The sequence below is a fragment of the Aphanomyces astaci genome, assembly GCF_000520075.1.
Source record: "Aphanomyces astaci strain APO3 unplaced genomic scaffold supercont1.5, whole genome shotgun sequence".
NCBI lineage: Eukaryota > Oomycota > Saprolegniomycetes > Saprolegniales > Verrucalvaceae > Aphanomyces > Aphanomyces astaci.
Window position 1 is genome coordinate 530,891 of NW_009798268.1, and position 11,293 is coordinate 542,183.

General features: G+C 50.6%; 5 protein-coding genes across 6 annotated transcripts; 4 read left to right on the forward strand and 1 right to left on the reverse strand.

Moving 5' to 3' along the window:
- The first annotated feature begins 1,994 nt into the window (after positions 1-1,994).
- H257_02960 (hypothetical protein) lies at positions 1,995-4,323 on the forward strand. The gene is made up of 7 exons (XM_009826818.1): positions 1,995-2,191; positions 2,278-2,451; positions 2,502-2,592; positions 2,647-2,920; positions 2,995-3,642; positions 3,818-3,873; positions 3,977-4,323. The coding sequence occupies exons 1-5, from the start codon at positions 2,027-2,029 to the stop codon at positions 3,479-3,481; spliced, it is 1,191 nt and encodes a 396-aa protein (XP_009825120.1). The 5' UTR covers positions 1,995-2,026; the 3' UTR covers positions 3,482-3,642; positions 3,818-3,873; positions 3,977-4,323.
- A 490-nt stretch (positions 4,324-4,813) lies between these two features.
- On the forward strand, positions 4,814-5,400 carry H257_02961 (hypothetical protein; the record flags this gene model as incomplete). The annotated part of the gene is made up of 3 exons (XM_009826819.1): positions 4,814-5,059; positions 5,102-5,188; positions 5,236-5,400. 3 exons carry the CDS (start codon positions 4,814-4,816, stop codon positions 5,398-5,400), a joined length of 498 nt encoding a protein of 165 aa, XP_009825121.1.
- Positions 5,401-5,686: 286 nt separating this feature from the next.
- On the reverse strand, positions 5,687-6,917 carry H257_02962 (hypothetical protein). Its single transcript, XM_009826820.1, has 4 exons — positions 6,713-6,917; positions 6,622-6,654; positions 6,351-6,563; positions 5,687-6,203 (listed from the first exon to the last, which is right to left on the reverse strand). Exons 1-4 carry the CDS (start codon positions 6,902-6,904, stop codon positions 5,778-5,780), a joined length of 864 nt encoding a protein of 287 aa, XP_009825122.1. The 5' UTR covers positions 6,905-6,917; the 3' UTR covers positions 5,687-5,777.
- Positions 6,918-6,928: 11 nt separating this feature from the next.
- H257_02963 lies at positions 6,929-7,995 on the forward strand. 2 transcript variants are annotated; one of them, XM_009826822.1, is made up of 2 exons: positions 6,929-7,375; positions 7,430-7,995. In XM_009826822.1, exons 1-2 carry the CDS (start codon positions 6,997-6,999, stop codon positions 7,948-7,950), a joined length of 900 nt encoding a protein of 299 aa, XP_009825124.1. In that variant the 5' UTR covers positions 6,929-6,996; the 3' UTR covers positions 7,951-7,995. The 2 variants fall into 2 exon arrangements, with proteins under 2 accessions (XP_009825124.1, XP_009825123.1); XM_009826821.1 differs by having other exon boundaries at positions 6,929-7,981.
- A 569-nt stretch (positions 7,996-8,564) lies between these two features.
- Positions 8,565-10,415, forward strand: H257_02964 (hypothetical protein). The gene has a single exon (XM_009826823.1). It carries the CDS (start codon positions 8,598-8,600, stop codon positions 10,182-10,184), a length of 1,587 nt encoding a protein of 528 aa, XP_009825125.1. The 5' UTR covers positions 8,565-8,597; the 3' UTR covers positions 10,185-10,415.
- The last annotated feature ends 878 nt before the right edge of the window (positions 10,416-11,293 follow it).

Sequence of the window (11,293 nt, forward strand, 5' to 3'; positions counted from 1 at the left end):
CATGACCAAGCGCATCAATGTCAAGAAGACAACTCTTGGAGGACAAGGACGACGCGAATCGATCCCCTTTGCTTCGGAAATGGTGGCGTTCATGGAAAGCGTGCGAGGTGGTGAACACCACCTGACCCATTCCCATCTCATCACATTCATGAAGAACCATCACTGGGATTGGTACGAAGAGTACATTAACAACAAGAAAAACGACGACACGGCGTACCGCAGTCTTTTGCGTCTGTGCCAACGTTTTTCAACTCGATACCGCTACTCGCAACAAGTCCCAGTTCCAACAAAGGTCCCCCAAGCGGTCTTGGCCGAAACGAAAGCGACGTTCGCTGCGGCCTTCTGGGAAAAGTTTCGGGACACTGCCGCCGAGGACATCATCAATGTCGACGAGACAGCTGTTTACTACGACATGCCACCCACGAAGACGCTCGCGAAGATTGGTGGCTCGTCCAAGGTCGACAAGGATCAAAAGCACTCGGACCGCATGACGGCGGTTCTGTCGATTCGCTCCAATGGTGAGAAGCTTCCAATTTTGTTCATTGTGAAAGGGCAACCAGGTGGCACGATTGAGCAGAATGAAATCCCTACGTACCCGGACGGTCATGTTTACGTCGTTCAAAAGAAGGCGTGGATGGATACTCGCGTCTGGGAGATCTACTTGTCCGACCTGTTGAAGTTTGAGATCAACGGGCCATCTGTCATTGTCGCTGACAATTTGGACGCTCACGTGTCGAAGGATTCCTACAACCGTGTCTCGTCGGAGCTGTTCTCTGTGCTGGAGCCATTGCCAAAGAACTCCACGAGCGTGTGCCAGCCACTGGACGTTGGAGTCATGGGTCCATTGAAGAGCAAGCTGCGCTCAAAGTGGTTGCACGAAAGACCAGTGGTGACTGCAGCGCAGAAGCGACTGGCTATGATTCAACGAACTATTCAGGTTTGGGATGATATTCCGTGCTCTGTCATCAGTGGGTCTTTCACCAAGGCGCTGCCGAAGCCGGACTTGTAGCCAACTGGTCGTGGTGGTCCAAAATTTGACCAATAACATTGCAACGAATTTCACTTGTCGAGTTTTGAAATCATAATATTATCAGTGAATCTCATTTTGAATAATTTAATTGTCAATACAAATCCCAAGTCTAAAATTCGTACCACGGGGTAAACATTACCGTCTTTCCCTGTAGTGTTCATGATAATTAGATAGGGTCTGAAACCAAATATCCGGAAATATCCGGATATTTGGTTTCAGACCGCCGAATTTCCAAATTACTGCCAAACCTATTCAGGAAGTGCCATGCTGATCAAAAGATGTACATTACCGTATTCGAAATAACTCGACTTCTTACGACTTTTGAGTATCTCCAAGAATACTTATTTCCCATTGGCTGCCGACTAAATGTATTGACGCGTCGGAGTCAAAGGACACATCTGCAGGCACAATGGCGTCTCAAAAGTACAAAAATTGAAAAGTACTACACAGTAGAATATATGCATCAGTGGTAATTAAGGTCATCGCAACGATCGGCCGCCTCCAAACCAATCTTTCTTGACGATTGGAGTTTTACCATTTAGTTCAACGTCATTGAAATACTTGGACAGCGTTTCACGGGCTAAATCCTTCAAAACCTACTTGAAATTGTCACCTAACATATCTGAAGGTGATATACCCTACACGATACATCGCTGAGGTGTCCTTAGATTTCGAGTAATTGCAAAAGTGCAGTTCAGGGTTTCGGGGTATCGGGGTAGAAAATAAACTAGTGGTAAATTACTAAATTACTCGAAAAATAACAAGATGCTGCTACATTTTGCCTCCTCCTTGAGTCAAGTGGTACGGTCACAATACAGCAACACAGTAACAGTATTACGAGCATGTGATCAAAACACACTGATATGACGACTGCAGTTGAAGTGGCAGTCATCCGGATACGGTTTCCTCTTGTCGAGATATGATTGGCCATTGAAAATCCAGGTGGATTTGGTTCACTCGGCGGTTTCATCCTCGGGTCGACCGTCCAGCAGCAACATGCTGGTTCCGCACGAGACTCACATCAAGCCGCTGGTGCTGCTTCTTACGAGCTTGCTCAACTTTGGCGGATGCTACTGCTACGACAATCCGTCGGCGCTCAAGAGCCAGCTCACGCAGCACTTCAGTGGCTCTGTCTCCAAGGAGGACTTTGAAATGTACTTTGTATCCTTTTGGCTGGCTACCAACGCCGCCCCCACTACTCTTGATCATACCATGCGTTATTCCAACGTTCCTTAACCCACATTCAGAATCTGCTTTACTCCGTGTACTCGGTGCCCAACATGGTGCTGCCGCTCTTCGGCGGCGTCTTGACCGACAAGTTCGGGCCGCGATATGTCCTCGTCGCCACCACATCGCTCATGCTTTTGGGTCAGATTGTTTTCGCCACTGGCAATTCGCTCCAAAATCTGCCCATCATGCTGGTAAACACGATCTTCTTAACAATTCGATGTGGCAATCATGTCCTTCTTAGGGTGGTCGTGTGATCTTTGGCCTGGGAGGGGAGACAGTGTCGGTGGCCCAATCCGCTTTGCTCGCGGTGTGGTTTCCGGCGTCGGAACTCGGTACGCAACTACTTGCAACATTCACCGCCGCCACGTCCCATTTATATGTTGTAGCGTTTGCGAACGGGGTCATTCTAAGCGTCATGCGACTCGGCACTACTGTCAACAACCACGTGAGCCCCAAGGTGGCCCAAGCGTCCTCCGTGTCCACCGCTGTGTGGGTCGGTGCCGGCGTGTGCGCCGTGTCCGTCATGGCCTCGCTGCTTCTTCTGCCCATCGACGCCCGCGCCGAGCAGCAGATTCACGACGATGTCCTAACAGATCAGGAAAATGACCAAGAACTGCAGGTCAAAGCCAACTTGGGGCTCAGGGACGCCGCCACCTTTAGGCACGTGCATCTACTACTAGTAGTACTACTAATACTACGCTCTACTACTACGATTACTCACGCCCGTTGTGTAGCGTGTCATTTTGGCTCATTGCGGCGATGTACGTGTTGTTATACTCGATCGTGGGACCGTTCAACAACATTGCCGCGGGCGTGTACATGGAGCGCGACTACTTTCAAGCGCCTCCTTTGGAATGTCAGCGCTGTGGCGTTGGGGCGCTAGTGAACGACCTCCGCTGTGTTTTGTCCCCCCCCTCAGTCGTTTCAATCCACTGCGGTTCCCCCATCGACAACCCTATGCCCCCCATCTCCCCCGTTTGCATTTCCCTTGCCTCAATTGTCGTCCACTTGTCGCGCGACCAACCAATTCAATTGCTCCAAGTTGCCCCCTTATGTAGACGAAACCGCAATCAACTGCGACGAGGTTGGGTGGAGAGACGGTCCATTCACGCACTCGTACTGCACGGCCAAGTTCCACGCCCAAGCCCAAGCCGCCATCCCGTTGACGTTTGCGCCGCTTCTCATGGCCGTCCTCGCGCCGCTGTTTGGGTACTTTATTGATCATGTGGGATGCCGAGCGGTGCTCGCGACGGCTACGATGGCGGCGCTGGCCATCGCGCACGCCTTGCTAGGGTTCACAACTGTGACACCGTTTGTTCCATTAACACTACAAGCTATGGCGGTGTGTCTGTTCTTGTCGGCGCTGTGGCCAGCAGTGTCGTGTGCGTACATACTTGTTTCAAATGTCCAACTTAACAACCCAAACAACACAAGCTTCAGTGCTTTGTGTTCATGCATATTGTATCTATTTGTTATTATCGTTATACTAGCTTCTTACTCGTTTTGATAATGTCAATAATATACTAACGTTACACTCACTTCTTATGATATCTGTAGATTGCGTCGAGCCACACCACGTTGGCACTGCATATGGCATCCTTTCCGCGAGTTTGGTAAGGGATCTAGTGTGTTTCCGTTGGTTTTGGTCCATATATAATAAATAAATACTTTGTTTTTATAACAATCCGATGGTTGGGCTAACTGTTCCATATATAGAACTTTGGCTTGGCCGTGGTGCCCATGGTCGTGGTGGTCGAGTTCAACGCCATGCACAAGTACATTCCGTTTGTGCATGAACTATTTGTGGGGTTTTCTGTCCTTGGCGTCGTGATTGGGGGGGTACTCGTGGGGGTGGACGTTCGGTCCGGCGGCGCCCTCCATGCAGCGTCCATGCGGGTGTACGCGCCTCCCCAAGTGAGACCCCAGCTGGACAAAGTGCCTCTGCTCCACCTGCCCAAGCCCGTCAAAGGCTACGGCACCTCATCCGTCGCCGTGAGCTAGACTAACAAGATGATTTGCATCTTGTCCTTGATGTATGTCGGGTGAATCACCTTGTGTTGTCGATGTCATAAAGTACAACTGCTGCTGCTGCTATATATACATACTGTGGGGGGCTGGTAGTTACTGTAATGCGATGCATCGAAGCAATTGGGGCAAAAATGAATGGCGTGCTCAGAGGACTGTTGTATAGACGCTTTATTAGCACATGATTCTGTGTATATATTCGGCCAAGTACATAGGTGAAGTGATTTCCCCATACTGGACGATGTAGAATACCCACCAGTTAACAATGGCGGCAACGACTTCGAGTTTCCACAACCCCAAACAGCGCTGTAGGTACTGTACAATACAAGGGCATAAACAGCGTAGCTCCGACGCCACCGTAGATTCGAGTGCTTCAGCGTCAGGCCGCTTTGACACAATAGGACCTTCGTGCTATGTAATGCCAACCAAAGAATTATATTTAACGATGTGTATACACCGGAAACGAGATTAAAGCATCAGTTGAGCTGGGGCTGGCTCCCTCGCGCCGAATCGACCGACGGCACGACCATGTGTCCAGCACACGAGGACGGGCCGTGGACTGCATATTGGATCTTGGGTTGCATGCGAACGTGTGCAGAGCGCCAAAACAGGGAGCTTCGACACGACGTGGGTGCTGGCGTTCTACGCCAACTTGTGGTCCATTGGCAAAAGCACGAGACGGGCCGGCCGCGCAACGCGGGCTTCTCGCTCCTGGCCGACCACGTGGCGGTGCTCCATGGGCGCTGGTCGGCGAGCGGTCACCACACGTTGCGAGTCCACCTTGGTCGTTGCTTTCTATGGGACGAGGTGGTTTAGTGGCAATGGCACGAGGCGTCCGAGTCGAACGGCGCGGGCTTCGTGCTCCTCTGCGGCCAGTGGTTGTCACCCTACTGCATTCAGTGGGTTGGCTTGTCGCTGCGAGAGAAGGTTAACGCTGCTGTTCCATTCAGGTTGGTTGCCGCCTTGGATTTGACGTGGGCGACACGGCGCGCCTCGGCCTCCTTCATAGCTCGTTCGGCGTCACGACGATCACGTCGGGCGCCCGCTTCGAGGACACTTTGGGACTGGCGTTCCACCCACGCTCGTTCAGTCACCAGGCCAAACTCTTCCGATGAATAGCTACATAGCTGTGCTGCCTGCGACGCAGATTATCCCCATGACCTTTCAAGATCGACATAAACCGTGTATACCAAATTTTATACAAGCTGAAATGAACCTGTCTAAGCTACTGGGGGGTATGTGCCGCAACACGACCATGCCATGTCATGATACGAAACAAACCATGGATGGCCGTGATAGTTCTTTTTATTATTACCTATTTGTCTAAATATATTAACCAACCAAAAGAAATAACACTGTAATAGCTCCCACTCCATCAAAATTATAATTAGCACGAACGTTCTCAACATTATCGTTAAAAGTTCGCCGTCAGCAACTACGACTAAATCAACAGTAAACCAGTCATCCATATCGTAAGTACACATATGTTGTGTTAATCTTGCGTAATAATTCCTCGATCATGGGAAACTTCCCCGTTCCCAGTAGGGTCAACTGTGTTTAATTTGGCTTGTTTTTTGCATCGAGAATCCTCCACAGTCGCCTTGTGGTGCACAGGAAGGGCGCAACAGAGCGGAAGGTGGTCCAAAGGCCTACTGGTGATGGCAGTGGGTGAGTATTGCACGTAAAACGCCCTTCGGACGGCATCAGACGAGTTGGCGGCCGAGAAGTGCCACACATCGGACCGGAAGACGAGGATTTTTCCTGCTGGAACTACAACGGGCGGGGAAGATTCCCCGTCGAGGTGTCGAAACTGCAGCGCGCCGTTCGTGGCTGTGACATCGTCCAGGGCGCACCAGGCAGAAATGTACCACGGAATCGCCTCGCGATGGACGCACATGCCCAATTGCTCCGTATCGTCCTATGTATATGTAAATATATATATATGTTTTCCGAGGTATATGTAAATATATATATGTGTTTTCCGAGGTATATATATATAATCAAACATTGCGCTGATATCCATGGTACATATATATATATATATGCAAACGACAATTGAAGTTACTTGGTGCCATCGAAATTCGACTTTGGAGTGCGGAGGTTTGACGACAAAGTGCTCATTGAAGAAGAAAACGCTGGGACGATGGAAAAGAGATTGCATGAGCTGCGGCAGTTCGTCAAACAGAAGCGTCTGGAGGTCTTTCGACATTGGTCGACCGACCAGAGTATTGCGAAAGGCCACATACTCGGCTACGTTCACACGGGAGCGGGGCGTTCGCTATCGAAGTGCATCACGCCTTGAAGCAGGAAGAATGGTAACGTGTAGATATACGTACGTTGGCGGAGGCAAAGATGTCCAGCACACAACCCTACGTGCATAGACGTCGTCGCATTAGACCAGTATCCATCACACAACAAGTTGCGTACGAGCTCGACAAGGTCGTCTGCATTCGTTTGGCCATAAAGCCCATCGCATTCGTCGCGCAGCTCGTTCAGTTGGATGTCGTTGAGTGAGTAAGGAAGCACGAGGTACCCATACATCTCAAAGGATGCCAGTTCGGATGCGGTGAGTGGTGCATTCAGGCGACTTCCATCAGCCCGTTCGAGTTGCCGCTTCATGTCGACGAAAATGATGACTTAACGCTTGTTTTGTATTATCCGGATTGCCGGATATGAAATTTACAGTGCATTTCCACTGTTGGAATCGATAAATGGCGGCAACCAAGGGATTTCGGACCGTGTTCAAGTCGCCGGGGGTGATCAACTGGTTCCCTGGCCACATGAACAGTGCTCGGAACGCCATGAAGGCGCAGCTGAACAGCGTGGACGTGATCATCGAGGTGCGGGATGCACGGATACCATGGTCCTCGGCGAACCCGCTGCTCGATGGCATTGGCAACCACAAGCCGCGCCTAGTGGTGCTCAACAAGTCGGACCTGTCCAACTCCAACATGAAGGAGCGCGTGGAATACCGCTTCAATGAGCAGAACATCGACTGCATGTTCACTTCGGTGATTAAAGGCAAGCACATTCGCAACATCTTGCAATGGTGCACCGAGAATGGCAAGTCGCAATTCCAGTCCACCGCAGGTACCGCCCACCCACAGACCCCATCATCTCGAATTCTCATGCATGTCCTTCCAGGCACGGTGGTCATGGTCGTGGGCGTTCCGAACGTCGGCAAGTCGTCCATGATCAACGCGTTCCGCGGCATCTCGACGTCGTTGAAGCTGGCGAAAGGAAAGAAAAAGGCGGTGGTGGGGCCCACTCCGGGCGTCACGCTGCGCACAGACATCATCAAAGTGAACGAAGCGCCCGCGATCTACGTCATGGACACGCCGGGGGTAATGCTGCCGAGCGTTCCGTCGCCGTCCGTGGGGTTGAAGCTGGCCCTCACCGGCGCCATCAAGGACGAAGTCGTGGGAGAAGAGCTGATCGCAGACTACATGCTGTTCCTTCTCAACCAAATGAACTCGACGCAGTACGTCAAGGCGTTGGGACTCGCTGGACCCACCGACGACATCGATGAGCTCATGAGCAGCATCACCAAGCAGAGCGGCGGCGTCGGCAAGCCCGAGGAGCGGCAGACGCTGCTGGCGGCGCAGTATCTGCTTAAAGAGTTCCGACGAGGGTCCTTTGGACGGTTCACACTAGACCCTCTTTGAGACATACTACACCATTTTGCGGTTAATTTCGAAAAATATCTGGTATATTTCGTGAAAGTCCCATTTAAATTCGTGGAGCTTCATTATATTTCGCGACCTCGGCATTTAGTTTCATGGGAACGTCGAATTTACTCATTACTTGTATATAAGTATATTTCGTGGACTGCCAGTATATTTGTGATTTGACCAATATATTTCGTGACGTGGTTTGACTTGTGAGTCATTTCGCCAAAAAAATTTCGAACCTATTTGAATATATCTAGTTTTGCCCAATGCAGAGGGACTGGGCGAATAAACCGTTTGGATTGGCAGAAATAAGATAGGACGTAATTTCATTGGCTTAGGTGGTTCTTTAATCCATTCTCTTATCAATACGAGTACTGTACACTTGTAGTGATACTAACAGGAAGTTAGTACTGTACTAGTATCTGGCATCTGGAATACTACAATACTGTAAGGTAGTACAGTACTATTAATAGTACTATAGTACTAGTATCTCTCATCCGGAAGTACTGTACTTCGTACTGGCTTTGCAAAAGACCATCATTGGCCATATCGCGACCATCATTCAATAGTCACGTTAGAATGGATCACGTTAGAAAGGATCAACGGTAGTTTTTCACATATCAATTTACCCTCTGACGACGATGACCACTGCTGCAGCCTCTGCATACAAGACTGCCTTTCGTCACTACACGCAGTACCTCAAGGCTCCGATCCCAGGCGTGTCGATCTCGCAGTTGGAAGCCAACAAGTTCCACGTCAACACCAAGGTATTACAAGGGCCATATGAAGGCATTGTCGTTCACTGGGAACTCACCATCCCCGAGAGTTACCCCCACACCCCCCCGTTTGGAAAAATGGCTGCCGGGTACGCCTTCAACAGTAACCACCACCACCACGTGTTTGACGGCAGTGGAATTTGCTGCGACGTCTTGGGCAACTTCAACTACATGCACGAGTCCGCCTCGGGGTTTAGTGGATGGACACCCGCGGCCAACTTTACAACCCTGATGATCTACTTGCAGCCGTTTTTTGCCGACCCCGATGGCATGATCGCCAGTGGCGACACCATTAAGAGACTGAGGGTGATGGACGAAGAGTACGTGTGCAATGAGTGCGGTCACTCCACCAAGTCCCCTTTGCCCCCCTTGGATCAACAATGCGACGACCCAACCACGCCAGAACACGAGAGGGATAGTTCCAAACTTACCCCCGAACAAGCACGAGCGCACCGAGAAATCGCTTGTCCAGTGATGGGGCTCAGCATCATTGACGACCCCACCATGTGCATTGGGTACCCCCTGCGTCTTCACCAAGCACGAACCCTGGAGGTTGAACTTTTTCCAGAATTCTTATCGTATACGGCGTTTGAACAAGCCAAGAACGCCCGGGGGTGCGCGATGCGAACGTCCACCGGACACGACTATACCCACTGGCTGCCTATTTTCCTCTCCCCTGCACACTTTTCAACACATCAAACCCTACATAAGCTCAGCTTCGCCATCGACCGCAACCATTCCATCAGTCTCGTGGATCTGCTGGTGAAAACCATGAACAAGCAAGTGCTGGCCGTGATGAACGGTTCGTCGCACGAGTCGGAATCGGCCATCGTTGCCTACGCCAACCTCCTTCGCCTGCTGCGCCATGTCTTGAGTATGCACCCGAACCTGCAAACGGAACTCGACAGCTCGGTTCGGCGGTTCATCACCAGCCCAAACCGGCGCACCAAGACGCATGTGCCAGACCTGGGGGAGTTCTACGTCAAGCTGTGCGTGTCGACAGTGGCGTCGCTGGACGACTTGACCGTGCGGGAAACGGTGGTGCGGGAGACGTTTGCTCGGCAAATCCGTTGGATCCGCCAGGCCGACCCAGCGTGTGTCGATGTCGTGGGCATGCCCATGCTTCAGCGGCTGCAGCGGCTCTTCGACGGCAGCGTCGTGTCCAATCGCATCACGACGTTCGTTATGGAAATGGCCAAAGTATTTGGCACGCCCGCGTTCTGCAGCAACATGGATCGCCATTTCGGCCTTCCCCCATCAAGCGTCATTGTGGGCTTCCAAGAGCGCGTGAAAACCATCAAGGCCAAACTCGTGAATTACGACGTGCTGGTGCGGGGGTGGGGACTGCAGACAGTGATTGCATCCCCCGAGGCGATGCTGGAAATATTGATGAACGCCAAGGCCCAGTCCGCCAGAGCTGGCTACGACGTCAAACCTCGTCGGCAGCATTAGGTGTATTGATTCATGACGAAGCAGTAAAATGTTGCATACACATGCCTACATTATTGGTGGTAGGATACTACGAAGGGGCAAACGAGTACAGTAGTTATATCAGCACTTTTCCGGCCACCAATTTCTCCATGAGGCACAAATCACGGTCATGGATTTATTATCTGTAGACATTCGATTCTGCTGAGGGCTCAATATGAACAGAATTTATTACGTTATTGATTGATTTTTCGGACCCCGTCCAATCGACCGAACTCGAGCCTAATCTCTCCCATTGGTCAATTCAAAATTACTTGCCGCTCATTGGCTACAATATCATTTTGATTTCTACCAGAAACGGCGAAGTGGATATTAGCCAATCATATGCCTCAGCCCAGTTTGTGCTTGACATTTGCTGTGAATGAACCATGGAAATTGAAGGAAACCGACAATACTTACGTAGACTTGGTAACGTGTCATGATACATGATTGGTAGAAAACAATCACTCTGAAATTTTCAGCCTATCACCTGCAATTTTTACAGGTAACTGGCAAGCGGAGCTCGGAACTGTTTTCAGCGCATATATATTTCCACTCTTTTAATTCATTTTCCATCAACACTAACTATAAGGTAATGCATCAATTATTGACACGGTGTTCTACTCATAATTTCCTCCGGCGGTTGGTTGAATCGCCTTCGAAATTGCATATAAAGCTGAGTTTAAGAGGTATAATTGTGACTACAATGCAATGTGAATCAATATGTTTAGCAAATCATATTGCAACCTTCATTCCTTATAGCCAATCATGCTCCTTTGCTAGCTAAATGGTTTCGGAGATGAAACTAGTTCTAACTTGGCTATTCCTAATGTCAAGACTTGAAAGCGCGCCCAACGAGGGAAATGCTTTTTCGGCCGTAAGGCCCGGGGGACTTGTGTGTCTATGCCATGCGGCTGTCGGCGCGTGCCGATCGACTGTCCGGCTTGGGCCCGCTGCAATGGGTGTTCCAAATGGTGCGGCTGGACTTGATGATGTCGGCGGAGAGACCGTACTGGAGCTTGGAGGCGGCTGGACGCGAGAGGCCAATGACTGCGGTGAGGATGTTGTGGTTGGCGGGGGCGACGGAGCCGAGG

Excerpts from the sequence above, each read along its gene's own strand:
- H257_02960 (XM_009826818.1), top strand. The coding sequence starts at position 2,027 with ATGCTGGTTCCGCACGAGACTCACATCAAGCCGCTGGTGCTGCTTCTT. Across the intron at positions 2,192-2,277 it reads AGGACTTTGAAATGTACTTT|AATCTGCTTTACTCCGTGTA; the intron begins GTATCCTTTTGG and ends ACCCACATTCAG. Across the intron at positions 2,921-2,994 it reads AGGGACGCCGCCACCTTTAG|CGTGTCATTTTGGCTCATTG; the intron begins GCACGTGCATCT and ends CCCGTTGTGTAG.
- H257_02962 (XM_009826820.1), bottom strand. The coding sequence starts at position 6,904 with ATGAAGCGGCAACTCGAACGGGCTGATGGAAGTCGCCTGAATGCACCA. Across the intron at positions 6,655-6,712 it reads CAGACGACCTTGTCGAGCTC|GGTTGTGTGCTGGACATCTT; the intron begins GTACGCAACTTG and ends CTATGCACGTAG. Across the intron at positions 6,204-6,350 it reads TCGAATTTCGATGGCACCAA|GACGATACGGAGCAATTGGG; the intron begins GTAACTTCAATT and ends ACATATACATAG.
- H257_02963 (XM_009826821.1), top strand. The coding sequence starts at position 6,997 with ATGGCGGCAACCAAGGGATTTCGGACCGTGTTCAAGTCGCCGGGGGTG.
- H257_02964 (XM_009826823.1), top strand. The coding sequence starts at position 8,598 with ATGACCACTGCTGCAGCCTCTGCATACAAGACTGCCTTTCGTCACTAC.